We start from the raw sequence: 27,887 nt of genomic DNA, 5'->3' as shown, positions 1-27,887 counted from the left end.
CTCAGTCACCTCTTCTCAAGGTTCAATCAGCCCAGCTCCCTCAGCCTTTCCTCGTAAGAGAAATGCTCCAGTCCCTAAATAAACTTTTTTGCCCTGTTGGACCCACTCCAGGAGCTTCATGTCTCTCTTGTATTGGAGAGCACAGAACTGGACACATCTCAAAACATTTTGACGAAGGGGCTCAAAGGTTCTTTCCAACCAGCATTGATCCAGCCACTCAGGATATCGCCCAGGTGCCACTCCACTTACTTATTATCACTATCACAGCACTACCCCTACTGCTACTAATCCACAGTCTTGGTTGTCTGCATGTAAATTTGCATCTTGGCATCAGCAAATCCACCTCAGTGGAGCCCCTGGAGATTCACAAGCATAAATGCATATTTACTAACATAAAATGGATGTCTACTCCATCACTGCTACAATTTAAAGTCCTAAAATATAAAGTCACAGATGTCCGGCAAGTTTTAGATCTACTGCACTGAATTAACCTTCATTTTGTGGGTAGCTCAAAGAGAACATGAGGGGCTGATGCCACATGTGGTGTGGCATGTGAGGTTCCATGCCAGTCCACTCATACTCCGAGCCAACAACACTGCTTTCACAAGCTGTGATTTCAAGGCGCAGCATTCCCATCTCTCTTCCCCCTTTTGCACCACTGTAATTCTTTTAATTTTTCTTCAGACCAGCACATTTTGTTTTGATGGTTTTGTATATAAGACTAAAGATATTGATAAATTTCAGAAACAACTAAAACAAAGAAAGCATGACTCACAACCAAGTGGATTTGTTCTCTTGTAACATCTGTTCTCCCCTTTTAAAAATATTTTATTTACAAAGGTATAAATGTGATAAACAATTAACAAGAATATAAAGCAAATATAATTAAGCTTCACTTTACATGGCAACCATCTCAAAAGAGGCATTTTCACTGGAACTGCAGGATTAATGCAGATTGAAATCACTAAAGTAATAAAAATATAAGCTTTGCTGAGGAATTTTGCAGCGATCACCTTCAAGGCTCAAAAGCTGAATTATACCTCACCAGAGAAGGGCTGTGCCTTACAAGGCTGTCAGAAAATAGTAGAAGTGTAAGGTTAAAAAGGACTGGACAGATCACTCAGTCCTGTGCAGTCTGGCTAAAAACCACTAGAGATGCTCCTCTAATTTATTCTTGAAAATCCAAATGAAGGAAATGTAAAACACAGTACAAGTGCTTCAGTGTTTGACTACACTTACTTGGCTTTACAGAGAGGGACATTTTTCCTCACTAATCTTCGAACTAAATCTTCTGTAAAATAAACTGATGTTTTTGTTGTCCCTTCCCCTAAAGTTTGACCTCAGAAATCATGTGTTCACCAGCATCTGCATAAACACTTTTTACATACTGAGGACACATTATCACGTCTCCCTTCAGTCTTCTTAGCTTCAGACTAAACAAACTCAAATTATCACAACCTACTCTTGATCTTCCAAGAAAAATTATCTTCCTACTACTTTGTTAGAGATGGCTACAAGCCTCTTGTCCACGCAGAGATCAGAAGTTAGGCAGCCAGGCGGAGTTTCACAGCCAAGTGCCCCCAATTGTGTCTATGAGAAAGCAGAATTACAGGCTGCCTCCTTGTCTCCTAAGCACCACGCTGCCCACAGGCAAGGGTGAAGAGCTCATGTGGAGTTCCTGGAGCTCCCTGGGCATTAGCCAACACAGCCCAGGGCAAGGAATGAATCCTGTGAGGTTTGTGGCAGGGCAAGAACGACAGCTGTTGCTGACACGACAAAAGGGTGGAGCCAGAGAGTTGCACAGCCAGAGAGAAACAGGTGTACCTTTCCCTGCAAAGGTGAAGGCACAGAGCTTGAAACCTCACTTGAAGAAAGATGATGTACAGTGAGGGCAGCAGGCACTGGGATGCTCCTCTCAGGGGAAGGTCCTTGCTCATGGGCATTGCCTGCCAGAGCCAGATGCTGCTGCTGCAGCACCCGACAGCACCCATGGCAGCAGCAACAGCCAAGGGCACTGGCTCTTCCCAGCACCAGCTTAGCTGCAGCTGCAGCCATTATTAATGGCAATGCCTCAGCAAGCTCTGTCAGCTATCCTTTCATCCCCGTTTTGTAGCAGTGATCTGCTAACAAGACTGTGGAAGGGGTTAGTAGTGGGTTTGTTAGTTAAAGGAGTGAGATGTAAGAAGTTGATAAGGAGTCTTTTTTAAGGTTGTAATTAAAGAGATTGAGAGAAAGAAGATAAGAGTATTTTGTAGTTAGATGAAGTATTTTTAGAAAGTTGAGTCAGAATAACTTTTTACTAATAGCATAGTACTGAATTATTGTAGCTAATAGTTAATGTAGAAGAAGAGTAAACAACTAAAAAGTGCATAAAAGATCAGCCATTTTCACTAATAAAGTGTTGCCAACTGAGATTACTTGTAATCTCTACTTTATGTTGTAACGGCCTCAACTGCAACACAAGACTATATCTGCTAGCATGTAAAAAAGTACAGACATATCGTTTGCACCACTTCCCCTTGGTCCCCCTGCTTTCAAAGATCAGATGTTCCCCAATCTCTCCTGGGAGAGAAATCACCCTGCAAGGTCTCTAACTCCTCATTCTTTTCTTCTCCTTGGGAGGGAGGTATTATGCTTATAGTAATTGCAGACTTCTGGAAGTCTCCCCCCTCCTCTGAGTTCTTAAATAGAATGATAAAATGTTACAAATCAGTGAGTTACTAACTGTTGGATAAATAAAGCTGTGTGACAAGAAAATGTCACGTACCAAATATTCTTCAACCCACTGTTTCCTTATCTGAATTTCACCCTCATCTTATTAAAACATATTTCAGCACTGTATAGAACAAAGAGACCAATGTAATTCAGACATTTCTACATTGGTCAAAACTATTTATCTTCTTCTATTCCTTGGTAATGTACTTCTAAACAATACTTCCTTTTTCTTCATGTTCTGACATAATTAGAGGGTCTTTCTCCTGTGATCTTCCATGTCACAATAATTCATTCCGGACCTTGTACTTCTCTGATTTTACCCCACATTGCTTTATTAACTCCTTTATACAAACCTTTAGTCCTGCTACCCTTATTTCCACTTCTCGTACAGCTCCTTTGTATTTCACACACCTTGAAAGCAGCAGTATTTTCTATACAATGTCTCCTATCTGTTCTGCCTGGCTGTAGCCTGCCTTTGTGCCTCTTACACCAACACCTTCAACAACTGCCAGATCTCCTGCATTTCTGTCTCTCCTGTATTACTCCCCCAGGAGACCCTACCTGTTGCTTTCTCCAGCTCATTATCTTGCTTTTACTTCTCACTTCTCTTTTTTCTTTGAAAAGTGAGCCTGGGATTTACAACCACTTGCTTCCAAATTACCTTCCTTTTTTACATTTTGAAGCAGCCCCTCCCAGCCAGTCCAGACCTATCTAACAAAGCAGCTTTGATAGCAACTTTCTGAATCTGGCAGGCTGAAGGTCTCTCCGGCTGGCATTTCTCACAAAACTTGTTCACACTAGAGGCAGCCACTGCAGCTCCTGCAGCAGGCAGGGAACAGAGCAGCAGACGTGGTTTGCACACCTGCTTGGGGATGAGCTGAGCTGTGCCACAGAAATGCCTTTCTTACATACAATACTGAGGGCTCCTTTGCAGCTTTCCAAATGCAGAGTTCCACATTGTCCTCATAATTGACAGAAGGGACGAATTATTTTCCCCATTGCTACACAGTACTGTCTTTCCAATGCTAAGTTAGTGACCAAAAACCCACCATCAATTTTCCTGATACAGCTCCATGCCTCCAATCAACAGCAGCCATACTGCCTTTTTCCTTTGGCCAGGAACATGCCACAGTGTTTCAGTACACCCACTTCTCATCACCCTTTGTGTTCCCAACTTGGCCTCACCATCCTGGCCTGTACTACGTGCTGTCAAATGTAACTTACTAGGGAGGAATAGTTTAAAGTATGCAAATGTAATGCTAATAACATTAAACTCAGCTCTAAAACTAACCCTCACCAAACAAAGTACATTCCAAACATGCCTGAAGTAGGTAAAAAATACTAAGGTTGGCTGATAAAATATTATTCCAATTAAAATCCTCCTAAGTAGAGGAGCATTGCGATGCTATGTGATTACATTGAAGTGTCCTTGTTCAAAGCACCATAAATGCCTTTAACAGAGAACACCTTTCCTTACAGGAATAATATGTTTATCCTTCTATCATGCCTTTTTAGGTCTTCACACTGTCACACATCTACACTACCTCAGGGCAAGCCTTCCATTCCAGAGTATATGAAATATTGCTGTAGAACAAAATACTTAGGTAATGTCTGTGATTAAATGTTTGAAGTTGCTCACTGTCTGGAGTCCACACACTGGGGCAAAAACTGCTCCCACTGGAGCCAATGGCACAGTTACATCAGCCCAAAGGGAGCTAGATCAAACTCTAGTACTTCTAAACTGATATATAAATTATTATTAGATACAGATACATCAAAAGTATATAGATAAAAATAAGCCCATGCATAATTTAACAATTAATTAAAAAGTCAACACTTAATTGCAAATGCTAGAATTTTATCTCTCACAATCTCCAAGGAATAAATAATATTAAATAAAATCTATGTTGAGAACTAATTGCAAACAATGGACCGAACAAAAAAGAGAATGAATTAATACATTAATATATTAAGTCTATAACAGGGAGCATATTGATTCGTGCAGTCATTGCATGGCAGACTCAGTTCTCCTTATACTCATGCTTTCATGTAAGAGCACCTATATAAACCATTTTCTTAAAAAACCCACCACACATAAAAGCTTGTGCTCAACTGGTTCAATAGGGTTGCATGCCATAAAAATATCGATATGCTCAAGCTAGCCTATATTTCATGCATATTTAATTTATTGGTTTCAGTTATTCTCTTTCCTGTTCCAATTAGTCATGAAGTCTGAATGCATTAAAGAGGATCAAATAAACTTAAAATCTGTGGCACAGTTTTTATTGACTTGAACTTGCTTACTTATTTATTTGCTTACTGGCAGAGAGATTTTTGTGATGCAATTCATCATTATCCTTTAAAAATTTGTACAATTTCCTTCTCTTTTGCAGCTTTAACTTGTGGCATTTGTCACTACTTTTCCTCACTGTTTCCTGGTTATTTTACTTCTTCATCTAAACTTTTTTGGTGTTTAATTAAAGTCCCCAGTTTGCTTGCTGAGCTGCTTTGCAAATGGCTGCCGATCATACTAAGCAGTGTGGTTTACCTCCAAATGAAGGATTTTTGATAAAATGTGTACACCATGAATAAACTGCAATTGTGCATATTTCCAGGGAAAATAACAAAAACTCCTTTACACCATTAACTGATTATGTTCTTCAAGAGTTATTTTTGTTTATTTTTTTAGAAAGATTAAGTCTGAAAGAAAAAACACTTCAAGATCTTTTAGAATTAGTCCTGAAAACACAACAGGAAAAAATTTTAGGAGAAAAACTGAAATGTTCTTCTGTCCCCCCATAAGACAGCAGGCATAGGTAAACAATTGAATTCCAAAATAAAGGAGGAAATACTGATCCTTTAGCTGCACTCAATGGCTAAAGCAAACTGGGGACCACCTTGAAGTGGAATTTTATGGAAGTTGTGCCCAACACAGTTTGCAGCAGCTGTCAGAATGGACTGGGAGGATAGTATACAAAGCTCATTTAGATGCACCAGCACAGCAAGGAATCAGTCTTAATTTCTTTAACAAGGGGGGGGGGGCGCTTTTTCTGAGTGTGTTTCAAAATCAAAAGGTGTTAAATTGAGATGTTTTTAAAAAAGCTACTACCATTAGACTAACACCAGGCACCTCATCCCTCATCCTTTAATACCAATGTAGAGCTACAAAGTACTCATTTCTAAAAGCAGAGGTGGGGAATTTTAAATAACATTTTAACTGCAGGCTGGAAAAGAAGATACTGAGAGCAGTGCTATCTAAAATGATAACCACTAGTGTCAGTAAAGTGCCAGCTTTCAGCAAGGAATGACTGAGCTCTATCAGGAATAGTCGATCCTGCTGCCATTAAGGTCATACCTGAACATTTCACAAAGCAATCGACCTAAGAGGCCATTTGCAAACCCTGTGCTGCCTGAAGGACACCCAGGAATCAATAACTTCAGGTTTCTATTCTGAATTATTCATTTGGTCTTTGCACAACAAAAAGCTGTTCTCTCTCTTGCTAATGCACTATCACTGCAATACAGTACATGCTTTTAAACACTGGGCTTTAAAACAATAGTTTTCAAAAGCATTTTGTCCAGCTACTTACAAAAGCCTTCTGGTTAATAACACCTTTTAAAGTGACTTTTGGAGCAACTAATGGATGTGAAGGGATGCTGCCCATTGCTCCCATCAGCAGCTTGTTTCTCCCAATGTATGGTCAGCCAAGGGTCCCAAAACCCAGCCCACACTGCAGGTGGCACCAGGGGCTGGGCTCCCTGTCAGCGCCATGGAGGGGACAGCTCTCCCTCTCCAGGGAGCTGCCCAGGCACACAGGGTGTTGCTAGGAGGCCAATTAAGAGGCTCTCTACAACTTCTTATTCCATGAAAAGGAAGAAACATTTTCCCTTGAAGGGAAGCATTCACTCTATCACTAGCCAGTCTCTGCTTGCCTTGCCTTTAGTTCTATTTTCTGTATACCTAAGTTCTAATAAAGAAACAAAGTATTTCAAAATAGCCCATTTAATCTCTCAGGATGAGGACCTGGCACTACAAAAATATTTTTTAATTGATTTGAAAAAGAAAATCAACAACAAAGAGGAATTTATCTGCTTTTATTCTGTTTTCATCAACAGCTTCTTTTATTTTCTGACTTTAATCTCATCCTCCACTGGTGTTTCATACATGCCTCACTATTTCCTTAAAGAAGGCATTGGGAGAGAGGTATTTCCTTAATTTTTGAGGTTTTGAATTCAAAGGATGTCAGGAAGAATTTCTGGGCTTTCATGGAGGCTGGATTTCTCCTTGGGCACTTTAGGACCATGAGAACACTACACTAGAATAAAACTTGCAGCCACAAATTTACCTGCTCTTGTCACATCAAGGGTTACTTACTGCTCAAGCAAGATTTAACACCCTATTTTTACAGCAGCAGAGTGAAACACCTGCTGGAAGCAGAAGCTGCTTCCAAGAAGAGAGAAGAGAGGAGACCTCTGCCCCACCAGCACACACACTGGCATGTGAACTCTCCCTGGCAGCTCATACCACAGCAGCAGGCAAGTCTAAAGTCCAATATCTCACCTCTCCAGTCTGTATGTCAACAAGACATAAAAGATAACATTTAAACTGGAGCCACACCATCAGACAGCAAACAGTAGCCTGAGCAAGTCTAAAGCTCCAACCAGTCCTCAGAAAATCTGTTATCAATTCAAAAGAAAAATTTCAGCATTAAAAAAATTTTAGCATTAAAAAAACTTAGTGACAGTCCACTTGACCTTAAGCTGTGGAATTCAAAGATCACTTGAACAGCTGAATTTTGCAAATAACACACTGCATACCTGTCAAAAACTAGGTATCTCAAGAACATGAGCAGGAAATATTTCTGCAATGACTATGTTTCTATTTTAGCAAAGCACATAACATGCTTTACTGCTCAACTAAACTGACAAGAGACTAACACTGAATTTTAAATATTATGCACTTACACATTTTGAATCTAATGCAACCAGAGATGGGCAACAGACAGCAGGAGAGTAAATATTTATAGTCATCTGGTTCTTTGTGGTTACTTAGTAAACACCATAAATATAGAACTTAATTAGAAGAGCGACAGTAGGCTCCCATGCCATTCCCCAGCAAAAGATGGGAACTCATAAAATTGCTGCTGACCTAGAATAAAACCTCTTAGATATATTGGTATAAAAGCATGCAAATTTGGGACTTTCTCAAGGACTGCAGGAAAATAGGAGTTTAATTAGAATGAGGAAGGAAAGCATTAAATAAAAAAGGGAAATGTGAAAAGAGATGAGAAAAGAAAGAAAAAGTAAAAGCAAAAGAATAATCAGGGCACAGAGAAAAGAAACAGGAAAAAGAAAGCAAAGAGCACAAATAGGAGGGGAAAAAAGATGAAATTAAAATGTGATCCATCCCCATGCCCATAGTGGGGACATGTCCACATGTGTGGTCTGGTCTTTCCCAAGAACTCTCATAATTTTCACTGTCATCTTTTCTGCTTCTTGTTGGACCCTACACATGACAGACATGACTTCCTTTAACAGTCAGTGGAGCAAAAGCATTTCTAGGATAAAATTCATCTTTCCCTTAGGTAGATGTCTTAATGGAGGAACACTGAAAAGGGCCTGTTCCCTCAGTCATCTACTAAACAAGTCTGGTAACCAGCTCAAATAAACCTATTGCGATGCCTGAAATGAGACAATTCCCAAATGGCTTGTGTGAAACAAGGTATTCACAGTTAATGTGTAAATATGAGTTGCATATGATTTGTATTAAATATGAGGCAGCTGGAAATGAGAGCTCAAGTTCAACTCAGTGCATTGCCTAGGAGAAGGCCATTGTCTCTGCTAGAAATGCACTCATTTACTGTGCTATTTTTCTACATTCCCTCCATGTTATCCTGTTAGCTTTCTAAATATGCCCTTATGTCTTAAGACAGAGAACACTTGAAACACTGATTTTAATTTCCATACAAGTCACGGTTCTAGAAACAATGTCTAAGACAGAAATCTGACAACTGTATCACCACTTGCTTTCAAACTATTTCCAGAAGACAAAGTTGAGTTGCTACATAAATTTCAAGTTAATGGAAGAGCTATAGTCAAAATATATTTGTATGAACTAGAAACTCTTAAATTGAATTCTAAAGTGAGCAATTTGAGATGAAGATCAAGGCCAGCAATACACACAGTAAACACACCCCATCTGTCTCTATCTGTATCTATTCCTCTGCAATCACCCAACCCAGAACTATTTGGAAATGAAGGTCTAAGGCCACTGACCTTGGCAAGCAACGCAAAAGGATTTAGAGTGAACTCTTTACCCTCATTTCTTTATGGGTTTAGAATCTAAATCTCTTTTAAGCTACTCCCAAGAGGTTGACAGCATGGAAATGATGACTATGCATATTTTAGAAATGTGTAAAATGAAATTGTATAAAAATATCATTTTCAGTACACTGCTCTTCTGTAAAATAAGGCGCTATTTTTAACCCATATTAAAGGATTGCTCTCCAAAAAGCTTCACATAGGCTTTTCTGCATCCCACAGAAAACTAAAGCTGCATTTTTAAAATGCTTCTTTAATACACAAAAACATGAGTAGACCGGTAAACATGACAACAATTACTCTCAATTAGTTGAAGAATGCCTGATGGTAGTTTGGATATTGCATTTTACTTCCTGAGTCCTGGCAACCTTCCTGGATGCTTTTTTTTCCTTTAATTTCTCTGAAGTATTCTACAATGGATACATTTCTTATATTATAAACATGAGGCAAAATTCATTAAAGGAAGGCTGCAGAACTGCCTTTTGTCTTTTCTCATTAGCAAGTAAAATTTTCTGCAGGGACATGGGGCCACTTGGATGTTTTAGGAATAAAGGGAGGAGGCTTTTGCATAGAAGGGGTCCCTGGAGCAGCTGTTTGTAGATACAGCATGCTTCCCTTGGGTCTAACAAAATTCACAAAGGGAAACCTATTGGGATGAGCAGTTCTGTGACTCCACACTCACCCTGCCCACAGAAAGGTTTTACGCTGCACAGAGGCTGATAGAAAGATGATGGCTGATGGCTCAGTCATGATGAGAAGGACCAAAAGATCCCTCTGCAAGAGAGGTCTCTTGCAAAAGACAAATTTGAGTCCAACTTCAGTTCCAAGCCTGATTAGTTTCCCACATCACACCATTTCCAAGAGCTACACACATTTCAAAATTTTAAAAGATGTGGGGGAAAATAATCCACAACCCTGTAAAAACTCTTTTGTTTCGGTGTCCAATATTGCTCAAATATCTGCAAGAGTAGACGCAAGAAAGAAAGAGAGAAATAATGAAGTTGTTCCCTAAAAAACTCTATTTTTCTCTAAACAGGAATACAAGGAGATCTTTCCAACAGAATTTTAACATTGCACTCATTAATTAAATCTCAACTCTGACAGTTTTTATTTTCATCAACTCAGATACATTTTTATCTAATGTGAATTTTACATGAATTCAACCTCAGAGTGAGGGGGAATATCAAAGGAAGTTATGTCAAGTAATTATACAATCTGTTTCTCCAGAGACAGCAAATTTAGCAAATTTAGAACTGAAGGGCCATGCAGTAAAGGTGAACTCACAGCTTTTAGTTCTCTGTCAACTAAAATCTGTACATGGTGTTAAAATAATATGCTCTGTCCCTAAAGCAAAGTTCACTGCTATTCAAAAGAAAGATATTGAAAAGTGACTTTTGCCCCTGGAAAGCCTCTATTTCTAATCCATGAGCATATTGATGCCACAGGATGATCTAGAGATCTCTCAAGGTGATTTCCTTCTCCTCAGCATGGTATTTCAAATATTTTTTCCTTCATTTGCCTTTGCTGTGGTACTACAGCCATGACACACAAATTCCAAAAATGAGCCAAGCCTTATAGAAAGAAATCAACTTTGACTCATTTTAATTTCAAATTCAAGTACTCCATCAGATCATCCTTGGGCAGCATTTCAACTCCCCCATGACTCCTCAAAGACAAAGCACATGCATAAACATCACAATTTAACATCTTCCTTACATGTAACACAGCCGCATCCTGAAATCAAACATGTAGTAAAAGACACAATCACTGCTGTAGCAATCAGTCATCCAGAAATGACAGAAATAACAACTGACCTTCATGAGATGCTGATTTATCCATTTTGTGAATGTCTTCTTTTGTACTTTGTCACGCTCATCTAGAGGTAAAAAGGAAAAACAAATGTTTTAACAGCTCTACAAATCATGCAGAAGATTTTTTATTAAGATCTTTAGAAAATTAATTTTCCAATATATTTTAAAAACAGAATAGCCTGCAAAAGCTCCAAAATGTCTAATCAAAATAATAGCACAGAAATGGGATTTTTTCAGTACATCACAGCATGATTTTCTTGACACTCCAGGTGAGTTCCTCCAGGGCAACAGTAGCCTATTGACAAAAATCTAACTGCCTTGAAAAAGTAAACTGGCAATCACAATGCACTGAAAAGGTCATGGCAAACTCTTAAATACTATAAATGCTACTCATGGTCTATATAATCAAATTGTTACTAGTGTATTGGGCAATAGAAAATTTGTTGTGATATGAAAGCTAACTTTTTCAATCATTATGCTTTTCAACTGGCACAGCACCCTTGTTCAAACACACAAGGGCTAGTTACAGCTTCAGCCAGGAAAAGGACTCCCAACCCTCTGCAAAATAAGCAGGGATGTCCACTAACCCAGATATGGGGCCCAGCCAGCAGTTTGCTCCCTGGCATGACAGTCAGCATCAATGATTGCCCATGAAATGCTGAGCAGAAATAATAAATGCAATGGACTCAGGGTAAAAAAGCATCCCACTTATGGGTAGGGAGCACGAGCATGTGTTCTGCCAAGCCACACTGGAGAAAACCTAACCACCACCCCAGCACAAGAGTTTTCTGCAGCTACCTGAGCAGAGCCACAGCCAGCACAACTGCTACAGAGCCTGGTCACCATCCCAGAGCAGGAGTCACAGTGTCTCAGGACTGGGACCACCTGTGCAAGTCTAAAATAGCAAGAGCCCCTCAGCCCTGTACAACACAACTGCAGCTGTTTCATTGACTCAGGCTACTTGCAGTGTGGCTGAGAATGAGCAAGGAGCTCAGGTAGCAAAACAAAATCCCTATGTATCTATTGCCATCACTAAAAGACTGAACCAGGTCCTGTATTTTACATTAAAAAATACAGTTTTCAGGTTGGTCAAATATAACAATTGTTAAATTAAAATCAATTCACAGAAGGTCTTTCAAATCCATAGTGTGATACTGAAGTCTTTCAAAACAGCAAGATATCATACTAGAGTTCATCCTGGGCCAAACTGAGCACCTTATGGGGCTCCAAACAGCAGTGAGAAATGACTATTGAGGGATAAAAGCAAAAACAAAACAAGTAAAAGCCTGTGAAGCCTTTGCATAGTCCTCTTATGTGACTCACAGACTTTCTACATGTTCATTCATATCTTTGCATTTAATAGTCATAGATACATTTTTTCTGGTTTTTTTCCAATCCTTTTTAACACACCTATAACTTTTATAGCCACAGCTCACTGTGGCAATGAAATCTTCAGGCAGAATGTGAACTGTGCTTGTACATTCAGCTCTGTGCAGAAGAGTTGTTGTTTCCTAAATGCTTTTCCACACCACTCAAGACATTCTAAGCTTCTGGAATATGCTTTTTTCCCCCACTGGAATATGCTTTTTTCCCCCACTGGAATATGCTTTTATTCTACTTGAAGACCCAAATAAAGAGGAGATAGAGAAATTAGAGAGCAAAGCTGTACTACTGTACTAGCTGTACTACTAGCAGATTAAGAAAATCTTTTGCTATACATACATTTCTCCATAGCCTTCACCTAGCAAGACACCATTTCTGATGTAAGTTATTTATCATAATAAGGTGGAAGATTTGATTAAGTAAATGTAGAGAACAGAACATATCAGAAATAAAATAATTCCAGAAACACTTTCACTTTTAACTGTTTCATTATGAGTACTCTTTTTAAAAGAACACAAAGTTTCTCAACTGCAGAATTTCACAATGTGTACAAAGTGTCTTTTTTACTAAGGTAATCCCACCTAGTTTTGACCAAATACACAAAAGTTTACATTTTGGGAAATGTTACTTTGATGACAGTTAGAAAAACAAAAGGTTGAAAAATCCACTTTCTTGTATCATGTTAGAATACAAAGTCACTATTCATTTCAACTCTATTTTCAATTAAAATGTTAACATACACAAAAGAATTGATGGTTACTACCCTCGTTCCTTTATATATACATATATATTACACAAACACTCAGAAAAATTCTGTAACTGACAGACCCAAATGCATAAGGAAGAGGAAAGCTGACACCTGTCATGTTATGACAGACATCAGTATTAAAGGGGGGAAAGGCCACCAAAACACCACAACTGTGATTTCAGTCTAAAACCCAAATGCCCTCAGAACAGCAAATGCACGCCAAGAGAAAAAACACAGCGCCAGTGTACAGTGTGCTCGAGCTCAGAGCACAGCACACCAAACCAAACTCCCCAGGTGAAGCAGAAAACAGGTAAATGACCACATAAACATCAGCTGAGGAAGGAAACCCACAGAGAGCCCCCGGAGAGAGCTCTGCCCTGTCGCACAGGCAGCCCCGCTCTGGCCGCGTTACTGACCCATGCAGCACATGATCCCCACCAGCTCTGCATTCTGCGCCTTTTTCTCTTCACCACACTCTCTCATTCTGCCCTTGGAGACTTCAGAGCTCCCTTTCTCTTCAGGGAAATGAGAGCCAAGGAGTGACCAGGGCTTCTCCTGCCTGACACAGAGTAGCAACACCCCTTTTTTAAAAAAACAGGAGCAAACAGCCCATATGCTGTCCAAGCAGTCAAAACTGTGACCCCTCTGGCTTTAACTCCGAACAACAAGATAAAAATTAAGGATCTGTGTTTGAGGGGTTTTTTTGAACATTAAGGTGCACTAATAGATATTTGAGTACAAATGTTGAACTTTCCAAACAAGGAAGTCTGTTTTTCTTTCTTCTACCAGCAGTGAGCAGCAAGGAAAGAGTCACCCTGAACCCAGCAGCCAGATACTCATTAAGGTAATTTAAGAACACAGGTGAAGCAGGAGTTGCAGAAAGAAAGCACATATTGTTAGATAATCTGATCTATAGATTATCACAATAAACCCTCTGTGGTTAATTAATCAACTTAAGCTCATCCACTTTTATCTGCAGACATTATTCAGATATATCAGACAAACTCAAAGTTTTTCATGCTTTATGTGCCTGGAAAGTAGCTCAGTAAAATGTCACCCGTCTGAATAACTTCACAGCCCATTTTATGAACATACACTATAACACAGAGGCATCTAAAGAGGTTTCAAATTGGAGTATTTTGGCTTAAAAATCAGTTGCTGCAACTAAGGTCTCCTTCTGTGCACTTTTGATTTCCTCAATTCCAAGCACAAATTCAGGAGCCAGATCCTTCTAACACCAATGCTCCCTTCCACAAACCACCAAAAATTACATGGCTCAGAGTGTCTGGAATCAGAACAGTTTCTCTGGAAGTCAAGTTCACTACCAGGATTACACCAAAGGCAACATATGGCATTGATGTCTTTTCAGTGCTCTCCTGGGGAGAATCACAAACCTGCTTAGGTTGAAGAAGATCTTTAACAGGTAACAAACAACTGCCAAGTCCACTGCTAAACCATGTCCCTAAGTGCCACATCTAAAAGACTTTTAAATACCCCCAGGGATGGTGATTCAGTTACTTTCCTGGAGAGCCTTGTCCAACATTTGACAACCTTTCTGTGAAGAAATTCTTCCTAATGTCCAACCTCAACCTCCCCGGTACAATTTGAGGCCATTTCCTCTTGTCCTGTCACTTGTTGCTTGGGAGAAGGGACTAACCCCACCTGGTTACAGCTTCCTTTTAGGCAGTTGTGGAGAGCAGTAAGATCCCCTCTGAGTCTTCTCCTCTCCAGGCTAAACAGCCCCAGCTCCCTCAGCTGCTCCTCACAGCCCTTGTGCTCCAGACCCTGCCCCAGCCCCACTGCCCTTCCCTGGACTCACTCCAGCCCCTCAGTGTCTTTCTCACAGTGATGGCCCAGAGCTGGACCCAGCACTGGAGGTGTGGCCCCAGCAGTGCTGAACACAGAGGGACAATCCCTGCCCTGCTCCTGCTGGCCACACCATTGCTGGAACGGGCCAGGATGGCACTGCCCTTCCTGGGCACACACTGACTCACGTTCAGCCACTGTGGATCAGCACTCCCACGTCCTTTTCACCAGGCAGCTTTCCAGCCACTCTGCCCCCAGCCTGTGGCACTGTGTGGGGCTGTTGGGGCTCACATGCAGAAGCCACTGAGTGCTCCTCTCCACCTCAAGACAAACTTGAAGCCTTCTCTGAGCAAGCACACCAGATGCCACCAGCTTGAATGAGCAGATCAATGTGCCAGTCTCCACAGTGACATAAGGAAATGCAAAATGAGTGCAGGAATACAAACTCCTTATTCTCCAGATGAGCTGCCAGTTTCTGCTTTCTTCATTCTAATGGTGACAGTATCAAAGTTTGGAGTTCCTACACTTCGTGACAGACTTAAAAAAAGAAATCTCATTTTCTTAGGGGGCTTTTGGCATTGCTAAGTCATGTTTGCTTCTCTGCTGATACTCTTTTGCATACATGAATGGCCAGATAGTCAACAGGTTTTTCTATATTTGCCTGGGTAATTTGCAAAAGTCCTGATAGGTGGTTTTCCTGTATTTATATAAGAAAACTCATGTCATACTCCTATATCTCACTTATATTTATACTCATATACAAATGCACTAGTTTTTCTATACATATTGTTGCAATTTATAATATGCATTGTATTGTTAATACTTTTTTAGAATACTGCTGTCTATAGCATAGAAGAAATGCTACTCATTTAAGAACCAGTTATTCAATAATGTATTTCATGTTGTTGAAAATGGAGCACCAATTCATTCATCATTTTTTAAGCTCTGAACATAAAATTCATTTAATGATAAGGTTTTCTCTGGTACTGCTAACATTCCTTTTGTAAGGTAGACCCTGGTATCTCCAACATCACATCACAGAAAATAGAGCATAATAATGTATGGTCTCTTGGGAAAGCATTTGTTTTAGGGCATTACCCAGAATTACAAAATATGTGAGAAATAGGGAACAAATCCAATTCAGAAAATGCCTTATCTTGGAGGCTCCTGCTCATCCAAACTTGATCCTAACCTTCTCATAGGCCTTTCATGCCTATACCAATTATTCATTCTTGCTCATTAATTAGGAACTGGAGGACAGGTTCAACAAACCCACCACCATCTGAAACAGTCTCCAGGAAGGTAAAATCTCAGTTCAAACAAGGCTAATTTGAAAAGTTAAAACTACAGGTTTTTCCAAATGGAAGGGTTGAATAACCTTAATAACAGGTAATAACCTTTCATGTAAATAATTAGTGAGTATTCTTAGTTATAGCCTTATCTAGATCAATTTAGGAGCAAATAAAATGAAACTTCATTATGAAAGTGTATGAGTACTGACCAATGCTATGAACTGTCTGCTGTTGTGTCAAACCTCCATTAAGACACATAGCATGGAAAATCTTACATATTTTACCAATGCCCCTTCCCATAATAAAAAATTCATATATCCTTCTACATAAAAATATCAACCTATGGTAAATGTTGTAGAAATTCTAAAAAATACTGAAAAAAATAGATTTAGAGGCCAGGGGTTTTTTTATAATCAACCCCAGTATGGTAGTCAAGATAAACAAGTCTACAGGGTGATAGTTGCAGGACCAATCCTGAACCTCTCCAATACTTAACCAAAGTGACAGAGAACTAGAATTGTACACTTAGTATTTATCATGAAAACTTAGGTTGTTGGCTAAAGGATCTCCAAGTTCTTATTATCTTCACCTTCAAAAGTCCTGGGTGAATATGACAGTTTTCTCATAGTAACCTCACATGAGAATCCAGCTTCTTCTTAGGCATTTGTTTCTTATAACAGAATATTTTGCTACAGATCGTGCTTTATGTTTTATATTTCAAAAGTACACTTCATGCATTTTAATGTATAATAGCACTATTTTTAAATCAGATGTTGAGTAGGAAACATCTGTCATGCTTAAGAGCAACATTTTATATTTTACACCCTCTAATATTTTTTTTTTAATTTGATGAGCTTCCTCTTGGATTTATGTAATCAGAACTCACAATATTTCATTTATTTGCCTGCTGGTACTCACGTATCAGGACAGTTTAGGGAATAATGTCAGCAGTTTGTAGGAACTTGTATTGGAGTCAACATCACATTCTTTTTTTGGTTTTAGAATTGAATGGAGGCCTTGTCATCCAGATACAAAACAACTGGATAACTAGAGACAGACTGGAAAGGTACACAGTTTAAATATAGAAGAAAGGTAGTATGGGCATGGATCAAGAGAGATATGGTCCACATGTGAGAAGGAAGAATTCAAGCTAAATATATATATAATTATACATATATTTAACAAGTCCAGATAGTGAAATCTGGATAAGAGATTTCAGATAAGTCATAATGATGGGGTTTCACCCTGCTGAAAGAATTGCAAAACCAAAAACAAAACCCCAAGAGGCAGCAGGGCACACAAGCAGTACACAAAGGACCCCTACACATAGGATACAGCCTACTATTTAAGAAACACAAGCAAAAATGAATGTGGTTAGGCATTTATAAGTAAAGCACAAACTCTTGAAATGCATAATTTAACTGAGGGTCATTTAAAAATAATGAAAACCTAAGCCCCATTTTTAAATTCTTATTCATTCAGGTGAAATTATTTCATTCCTCTTTCCCACTTTCCGCTTATTCCATCACTTCCACATTCATGACAAGCTTGAACTCCAACTCATCTGGCCTAGGGATGGGACATTTCAACTACCACTTACGTGGTCCACACATACACAAAGAGGCATGAAAGATGCTGCCACTGCATATATACACATGCAGCTTTCCAGAAAAAGGGATGAGGCACAAGGAGCTCCTTTCCCACTGTGCTACTCCCACATACCTGAAACTTGAAACTGATGCAGTGCCACAGGGGAAAGTTGGGTTATTCAAGCAAAGTTTCCATCAGCAACCAGAATAACCTAGGGGAAAATTCTCACATCCAAAACAGTTTTTATTTATGTTTAAACCCCTGAAGAAGAGCTTGCATTATGTGCTGGTGTTTCCATCATTGCTAGTACTATTTTTAACCACATACCACCCAAGGATCAGAAAAGTCCCACTGGATCCTTCTGAATTGTTACCAAGACATTCACTTCCAGCTGCCATGAGAGGGGAACACTGCTGAGGTGAAACAGGGCTTCTCCATTGTTTCCCACAGTCAAGTGCCACACTCACTAAGAGAAATTTGACAATTGGGATCATCTATCCTGTGTTTTTCCAGAAAACGCATCCCACTCAATACTGCCCTCTGATGAGGTCTGCACTGGTTTGGCAAGGTTCTTTCACAAGAGTGGCTCCTCTTCTGCATTCTCCTAATCAAACTCCCAAAAAATTTCACTTTGTATATCATGTCACATCAGATGTGGAATGGAACACAGCTATGGAAGAAGTTCAAATTTTCACCTATCCTAAGCTTTGTGTTGTTCATTTAAATAGCAATGAAATACAAACTTCAAGTTTAGGTCTTCTAATTTTTCTGGTTGCTTCAGTTAAGTCAGTGAAAAATTTAAATCTCTTTCCAGTTTAATTTCCTCTGAAAACCAATCAAATCTCACACATCGGGATGAAAAGTCACATATACAGCTGATCTGATTACAAAGATAAATCAGAATAAAAAGTTTTGCCCACTTATTCTGAAATCTCATTCCCCTTCATGCTCTATTTTTATGAAACTGTGAACTATATGCACTAACAGTTGAGAATGAACTAGAAATTATTTGGGGTTTTTTGGAATTTCAGTCAAATAAGATCAAACTCACACTCATTGTGAAGTTAGCAGCTACATTTCACTAAGTTAAGCCCCCATTAGCTTCTGTCATTAAGGTTCAGCCTTCATTAAATACAAAACTGTTTAGAACCTCTGACATATTTTTTCAAACAGAATATTTTTATTTCTCTTTTACAAAATAGTATTGGAAATTTCACTTGCCATGTTGTTTCTGTGAGTATGCATTCAGCTATAAAAATGCAAATGTTTTCAGAAAAAATGCTCTATAAAGAAATGAGCAATGCAATTTGTAGGCTAAATGTGAACTAAATTTGACAACAGACATAAATGCATCAAAGACTGGCAAGTCTTACAAAAGTTGGCAGAAAACACATAATAAAAACCACAAAGACTGAAAATAAACTGGACAACTTCAGCATTTTTTTTGCACTACATTCAGTCATCACTGAAGTGGGCTTCCCAATGAAGTTGTCTTGAATGCAACAGCTGCAAACATAACCCAAAGATATTGTCTTTTCCTCTGTGCTTTACTTGATGCATGTTTGTTCAGCCAACTCCAGTGACCCATTACAGCACCCTCCCAGCCTTCCAAGCAAAGGAGTGAAACAAAAGTGCAGATTAATTCATGGAGAGAGGACTTAAAATATTACAGAATTTTAAATGCTGTGATCTGGAACGATACTTATCTTTGAAACTCCACAATTCTTTGCAATTAATTATCAAGATAATCTGTTTGATTAATATGTCTATTAAAATCTGAAATTAGTTGTTTTGATAAGTTAGTAGTATACTTGCAATGAAACCAAAATAGCTATAAAATAAAGGAAGTCCTTAGTCACACGTAAATTCTATTTGCTCTTGTAAAAGGCTTTGCAAAATACAGCGCTCTGTCTGAAATATATGTTGCTACCTTGCTGTAAAACAAAACCCAATGTTTAGCCTCACGTGCCCACAATAATCTGTTAAATGATTAGATGGGCTTATCAGATTCTCATACAGACTCAACAATAAAATCACACCAGTAGCTGCACCATCCCCTCCAGCCGCACACACACCAGTTCATGGCTTTTTTCTTACACAAAAGACACAATTCTATTACCAACAAACAGGCACAGTACCCTGAGCCTATGTAAGATCCTGATCTAGCAGGAAGAACCCCAACAGTCAGCCAGGAGGAGAAGACTTCTCTGGAGCCATGGGAGTCCAAGCTGCCCACATGGCTTGGGTACATTTGCTTTCTGGACACAGGGAAGACCTCAGAGTCCTGTGACAGACTCTGGCCATCCTTTAACAACCTATTTTGAGTAACTGTAGTAAACCAGTTGTACCTGGGACCATGAATTCATACTCCAGGCCACAGACAGATTTTTCAGCTTATGAACAACTGCTGTGGCTCAGCCCTTCCCGGTTTCCAAAGCAGCTGCTTCCCAAGTGATCGTACATGACAACTTGAATGTCAGACAAGCTTGATTAACGTCAATATTCATACTCCAGACTGACATCACTGATATCAAGAGATATTTGCTGAAACAAAAAGTCTAAAGGCACAACACAGAATAGTGTTTTATAATCTGCTAAAAACAAACTTTTTGATAGGTTTGGAAGACAGAATTTAATCCTAAGTGCAGATGAATGGGCCATCACTGAACTTCCATTGGTTCTGACAGAGGTATGACCACCTCCAAAATCCAAATCAAGGCCACGTGCAGACAAGAACACACAAAAAAAATCCAAACTATAAGAAGAATTGTCTCACCATTTAAGCTTGTGATATCCTGTAATACTCCCCAACCCTACAAATGCAGATGAATGTGAAACCACAATAGGCAGCAAACAAATGCTTTCAGTCCTGAAATCATTCAACAATTTGCTAACTGCACACCCATCTGGCTCCATAGGAAACTGCACTCAAATTTTCACTCAGACCATTTTCTGCCACTAGTTTGCATTTCTGCTTGAAGCAAGACGAAGAATTCAGCTGTCCTACATCTGAAATACTGCATTAAAACTGCAGGCCTGCCTGGCTTTACCATCCCATGCAGAAGATAATATGTAAAACTTAAACTACTGGAACAAGAGCCATACTTCTGGTATGATTTGTGGGAATGTAAATTAATAATTTCCACAACTGTATGGAGAAATATTGCTATATCTCAGTGTGTGCACAGACATCAAAACCAAGAGGAACCCTGAGGGAGGACTTCAAAATTCATGCAATCTCAGTCAGCCCTTTGGCATGGTTAAGTAGCTGCTTCAAAACTAATCAGAAGAGAGATATGAAATTAAGTTCAAAAAGCATTTCCTCTAGTGCTTTCCAGTCCCTGCAATGAGTGTTCTAAAAGATTCAGAATCATAAATGAAACAAGGGTCCCAGCTGCTCAAAGCTGATAGCTGAAGAATTAGACAAGAATTCAACAAGAGATACAAGCAGATCACAGGAGATATACCAGGAGATAATGAATCAATAGTGGCTATTGATTATAGGCTAAAAGTCTGTTCTACTTAGGAAGGAAAAAAAGAACTCAATAGAGCATCCAACTTTCTTATTTAAAAAAACATGAACCAATTCTGGAGCACTGCAGGGCTCCATGTCTAGTTCTTTTGTGCCCAGAGTCACTCCTGGCTAAGTTGTGCATTAGCACAATACCCGTGGAAAAAAAAACTCCTGAAGCTCAATAACCTTCTACAGTACTTTCTTTTGTGCAGACCTCTCCCTTAAGCCCTGTAGCAGGACACATGTTTAACTATTACAAAGAGCCCAATGAAGTAGAACCGCACAGATGGCAACTAGCAGTACTGGAAAACTATCATGAAAATTATCAGTTTCCAATTAGATTCAATTTCCAGTATTATTTTACTTCTTCCTTCTAAATGAGAGAGAAGGCCCATGTGAAAATATCACATCCATCCACCAAGATACATGTAGCCTGTATGTAGTCCAATAAAAAACTCAGCAGGCAATACCTTGTCCTGCAAAATTTATTGTAGCACTCCTTGACTTGTGGCTGTATCACCCCATGTTAAATTACCTCTCCAACCAGAATTTAAACTAATTTTTTAAAAGTCTGTGTGCTTGATGTAAGGATTTTAACATCACAATTGCCTGCCTCAAGAACTGTTTAGGACATACAATGATTTGGCCATGAGATAAGCACAGAATGAAGTGACAACCCCACAGCTGGTGCAGGGAGGTGTGGCTAGCACATCCTGGGAAATATATCCAGAAAAAAATTCCCCACTGTGGCAAACCATGTGAAGAAGCAACTGCTCATACACCTATCATCAGTCAAATGAAGATCAACCCAAGAGATAGGACAGATGGCAGCTGCAACCACCAAACACCACTGAAGCCCCCCACAATTTTCCTCTGAGGATACCTGAAACTTGGACTGTAAGTTAAACCACAGTGACAGGAACTTGAGATAAGACAGGTGGTATTATTGTCCAAGTGTTATCTCAGGCCTAGGAGGAGGTAAACAAAGCTGGTGAGAAGAATGTATCACTGATAATGGCAGAATTTATGGATCACAAGGAAAGCCAACTCAGCAACAGTGCTGAAGCTAGCTCAGACTGGGTAAAATGTAATTCCTGCAGTGGGAAATCACAACCACCAACTCACAATCCACCTCAAAAGAGAAAGAGGCTAAATAATATTAGCCAATAGAATGAGAGAAATCAGTAGCCAATGAGCATTAACTCCTTTGTTTTCTAAAATGTATAAATAATGAAAAGTTTTGAATTACCTTAGCATCCCCACCAGCAGGAAACCCAGGGTGAAGATGGATCAACAGATGGCACTGGGTGGTGCCATGGGTGGTAACTATCTTCTGCCTAATCTGTCTTGCTCTCATCCTCTCTCCACACCCCCATTTTCTATTTCTATCTCTCTACTTCACATTTACGGTTAAACAAAACCAGTATTATTGAATTCAGCATGTGGTCTTTTTCGCACCTTAATTTGGGCACAGAGAGCTCTCACTCATCAGATCCCAATGTTTGGTTGTTGCTTTTTGGTTGTTTGGGGGTTTTTATAAGTGATCAATGAAGTTCTGACACACATTAGAAATGGGTCTCTACACCACCACATGACAGCCTATATATTTTGAAATGGTGAACCAGGTTTTAACAGAAATCCCACACTGGGAGGACATGTCTAATTAAACAAAGGCTTATGAGACTAAAGCCTATTTCATCAATCCAGTGCAAACTCAGGTCACAGCAGCTTACTGTGTGTACTGCATCACAGCACTAAGAAAACTGCAGGCATTTTTCCCAAATCCCCAGAAGCCAGCGGAGACCTATGCTGATTTTGTGTATGTCTGTCTTTTGATCAAGTCTTTCTGCTTTTCTTTTTATACTCGCCCTCGGAGAAAAAGCAGTGGGATATGTTCCAAGAGACCCATGTAAAGATCCTGAGAGAAGAAAAGAAGACCCAGAATAGCATTCCCTTAGCATTCCCTTTGCAGGCTCTTCAGGCAGCCCCTCAGGCCCTCTCCTTGCACAACTGTACCAACTCCCGAGTGCCACAGAGCAGAACTGGAGGGAGAGCAGAAATTTTCCATGTGGCACACACAGCTCTGAACAGCACAGTCCATGGGGCCATGACCCCAGTTATCAGCTAAGACTACGAAACTGAAATCTAGCATACAAAATGCATGAATGTACCCAGTGACAGACTCAAGAGAGCTTGGAAAGAGGGGATAGGAGAAAAGATCTGTGCTGCTAGGTTTGGCTAAATCATTAGGTCTCTCCCCCTCCTCTGATCCTCAGACTCTTTGATCCACTTATATTAAAGGAGAGTAATTTGATTTGCATGTGATGTCAAAATAATGGGAACAAGAATAAAAATCATTGAGCACTAAAAATAAAATCTCAGCAGCTGATGTTTACCCCACAGATGTATATACTGTGGGGTATACTGATACTGCCCCTCATTCATCTCCACCAGCACACTCACCCCTTGTTCTCCCTTCAGTTTCGTAAACAATGGAAGATTCTCTGCCACAACAAAGAAATGTAAAAATAACTACTAGGATGTTTTCTGTGTTGTAGGAAGACAAAGAATACACGCATGGTTTGAAGCCACTATCAGATTCCCAGAAAATAAAAAAGAACCCCAGCCAATTCAATCTAAAGACTTGACCCAAAGAAAACATTTTATTTGTAACACAAGTGTACAATAATTTGAAAATCTCACTGATTGCTTTTCTTGATTACCACACAAACCTAAAGTAAATACTTTCACTGAGTTAAACAGGTTTGATCATATTGTTTCACTGGGAATACCTACGGTCTTAATCCATTTCATAAAGACTTACCAACAAAGCCTTTTTTTCATTCATGTAAAGAGAAGCCAGTTGGCTGAACTGTCATGCTGAGACATGCAAAATGATCTCTAGTAGAAAAATAGGGAAATTATTAAAGACTGACATGTGACTGCTTTTCACATGGAGGATTGCTGTACTGAATATGGAGCTTCTATACAAGATATACAGCTGCACAACCATCTGGAAAAACAATAGAAAACAACTGGAAACAGCATGCTATGAAGGGAAGTCTACCTGGGCAGGCAGGTGCCCCGATCATCAAATTATCTTTCTAAATTCTTACTATAGATTTCATAGAGAGCATGCAAATTTGCTGAGCATTTATGCAACTTCTGCATGCCCCATTTAAGGCAGACTTACAATATATATTCACAGTTTATAACAAAATGTATTTCTGCCTTTAACATTACAGAGCTGTGAAAGTTCTATCGGATCACAAATTTTCTGCCCTTAATGAAACAAACAACAATGCAAGTAAAAGAGGCAAACCACATAATTTCTCAGTGTGGCTATGCTGGTATGATTACGGGTGAGAGCTGGAAACTCAGGACAGAAAAAGGAATAATAGTGCTAATTAATTAGATACATATTATCCTGAAATAATTACCACTCTGAAAGTGAATTTGCACACAAATAGCCAATTAAAATAGCATATTTTTTCAGTTAACCACTTCCTTCCCATACTCATGGCTGCACTGATTAAGAAAATAGAGCAACATTTGAATCATCCATTATGATAATGTAAAATTTATCAGTCCTGAGATAAAGTACTAAAGGTTCTTGAACAAGGGGTCAGTGAGGCTTCAGGATAATATGAGGGCAGGTACCCGTTTCTTCATTAAATTTACTACAACCACCTTAATGCACCTTCTCATCAAACTGCACCACCACAGCCAGGGATTTCACTCTGCAGTGCACGGTGCCAAAGCAGCATTCAGGGAGCTGGGACACCTTTGCTCTTCTGATCCCCTGGAACTTGAGACCTAAACTCCCTCATGGACCTCTGATAACTTCCTGTGAATAGAAGCTCAGAGAAGTGTCACCACAGATGGAGATTTGAAGGTTTCAAAGGAACTTAAAAGGTCAGTTCTGAGAATTCATTGCCAAGCATAAAAACAGCAGCTGATAAAGAAGAAACACAAGAACCATGGGCATAGGGAGTTTTGAAAATGGTACTGTCTGAAGAACATGAAAATTTGAGGAATGAGAAATGATATGGCAGAGAGAGCTGTGAGTGGTACTGGAGATAAAGACAAGCTAGTACATTAAATAGTGCAAGAAGAGGATTCCAGGGCAGCAATATGCAAAGATAATGATTTCAATAAAAATCAATGTTGAAGTGACTGGTTAAGCTTAGCATCTGGAGAGTTATAAAGATGGATCCTGTGGCAGTCAGTACAGGACTCAGACCTCTCCGGAGGAAAACTTACGCTGCATGCACAGAAAGAAAGGCAAGTTTCCAGAACCACTCCACAGTCAGAGCTTGAGAGAAGAGTCACATGTTTCAGCCTTAGAGGCTGGTAAGTGCCCTCAACAGTGACACACACAGGGGGGGAGGAAAAAGAAAAGGAAAGGTGACTGAACACGCAGACAGAAGCTTGTGGATTAATACAACAGGGAGTTCTGAATCACCTTCACTACAGCAACAGATGCCAGCAGAATGACTCAGACTGCCCAGAAATCCTGAATGGGAGGTAAGACCACCAAAGAGCCATGGCAATTCCAAAGGAGTAAGGAAAATAAGGATAAGGAGGGCTCCATTCAAGGCAAAGCCACTGGAACAACCACAAAGAGCAACAAAAGCAAGGGAGGAAGGGAAGTGCAGTTAGTTGTTTCAGTGTAGTCACTCAAGCCAAACAAGGTGAAGAAGGATTTAATAAAGCAAAGTCAATACAAAGCTCTTAACATGCCAAAACATTTCCTGGAAATAAACAAAGTAGTTACATAGAAAATCACAGCTAAATGATGGATTTTACACATCTTTTATAAAAATAAAATATTTGCAATATTAAATTACTTACAAAAAAAGCTAAGGAGTGGGAATATAGGGCAATTGTTCTTATTTTCTTTTATTTAAAGATTAAAGGATCACAGGATCTAAAAACTAAAATCAGACTTGACTTATCATGAAATACAACTTTAAGAAGTCAATGTATGCCAAGACAGGGAACACAAGCCAACAGAAGAAGGATGACAGTAAGTGAGGCAGGCTGAGTGACAGGCCACCTGCCTGTCTCAGGCAGAGGGTTTGATTACCACCAATGGGTTTGCCAGAACAAAATTTCACTCTCCATCCAAGTTAGGATATATTTTAAGTCTTTGAAATATTACTGGACTATAAATGGATGTTGTTCTAATAGCTTTTTTTAATTATTGCAATGTAGAATTAACAGCACTTTTATGCACGGGGATTTGACATCCTAAAGGCAGAAATTGTATGCTGGGAAAGGCTGATCATCAGCCCCATGAGCCTTGGTTAGCTCCCCCTGGCAGGCACCAGCCAAGCAGGCCAAGGAGTGTTCCTGGCACACGAGGCTGTGTCACAGAACTGAGGAAAGGAGACCAGGTGACAGCAACAATGACAAAAGGGGCTCCCAGAAGATCCCACAGCAGCCATCGAGCAAAAGGAAACAGAATCATGTGTTCAGCCACAGGGGGGATTTGCCTCCTCACTTACACTGCTCTCAATCACATGGGAAGGAAACACATCCCTCCAACAGATGGATGGGCAGAGCTGCCCACTGTGGCAGAGCCAGAGCCACCTTCCTGAACCCAAGAGCAAAGCTCCATGAAGGCTAACAGCACAAGGACTGGGTAAAGCAGGGCTGGTTGGTCTCTCTTCTCTTGTATGCCACCACAGTGTTAAGGACAAATCAAAGTCTTGTCTTACATATGCAATGTTGCACATGAGAAACACCCCAAACAGACTTTGTCAGGCCTAAATAGTTGTTTTGCAGCCTGCAAGCAAGGCCATGGCCAGTCCAGCCAGAGGGAATGTGGAAGGGTGTGAAGGAGGTCAGGTTACGGCACCTGGTCACATAGGTCAACAACTGAGCAGCAGCTCCCTATCTGAAGTGCTGTATTACCCACTCTACTTTACTAAAAGCATGGTCAGATGCCACTTCAGAGTCTCTCTAAGTCCCCCAGTCCTTTAAAAGGAGAAGCTTTTTTTTTTTATCCAAAAGCTAAGAGTCCAAAGCTCTGCTTGTAAGCCTGAAATAGTTACTGCCTGAAATAAAAGGATCAAATTAATTACTGTCTGAAATTACTGTAACGAAATAAGATACAAGTCTGCCTAGTCACAAGATGCTGACAAGGCATGAAATACTTGATTTTACAGTAGTCTGGTGGCAGTGCAACTTGGGGTGAAGAGAAACTTATTTACAATTTCATAGGATTTTGTCAACAACCAGCTTGTTCTACACATCAGGATTATTTTACACTTGCTATAGCAAATCAAATCTCATGAAAATTGTACTCTTTCATGTAAGGTACAGCTACAAATAAACAGCAAACCTGATTAAATGATTCCCTTGAAAACAGGCAGTATTTTCTGCTAATAACCATGAAGAAGGTATTAATGAAACTTATCTGCAGCAAAGACTCTCAATGAACCACAGACAGGCATGATCCAGCCAAGTCCCAACACAAAACTTCTGAAACGGTCCCCACACCAGAATGGGACTATATATTTCTATAAATTATATATATTATCTATAAATTACTATGATGAATATCAATTTCTGTCAGTTTCATGGAAAAAAAAAAAAGGACTAGATTCAGAGTTGTGCAGACCATGAATCTGAAACAAGGAGTAACTGGGGCAGATGCTGCAGCAGCCGTCCATAACTTAAAAACCAGTCAGCTGGACAAG

General features: G+C 39.6%; 1 protein-coding gene across 17 annotated transcripts in view; it reads right to left on the bottom strand.

Annotated features, from left to right (window-relative positions):
- Positions 1 to 27,887, bottom strand: part of DST (dystonin) — a 289,028-nt gene that overhangs the window by 190,487 nt on the left and 70,654 nt on the right. For all 17 annotated transcript variants that reach the window (XM_064707534.1, XM_064707535.1, XM_064707548.1 and 14 more), the window contains one exon: positions 10,851 to 10,912. In XM_064707534.1, the coding sequence (XP_064563604.1) occupies positions 10,851 to 10,912 (62 nt within the window). The remainder of the gene's footprint in view (positions 1 to 10,850; positions 10,913 to 27,887) is intronic.

Source organism: Zonotrichia leucophrys, chromosome 3, assembly GCF_028769735.1.
Source record: "Zonotrichia leucophrys gambelii isolate GWCS_2022_RI chromosome 3, RI_Zleu_2.0, whole genome shotgun sequence".
Classification (NCBI taxonomy): Eukaryota; Metazoa; Chordata; class Aves; order Passeriformes; family Passerellidae; genus Zonotrichia; species Zonotrichia leucophrys.
The sequence above is the reverse complement of the archived record's forward strand: the minus strand, read 5'-3'. Positions and strand labels throughout refer to the sequence as shown.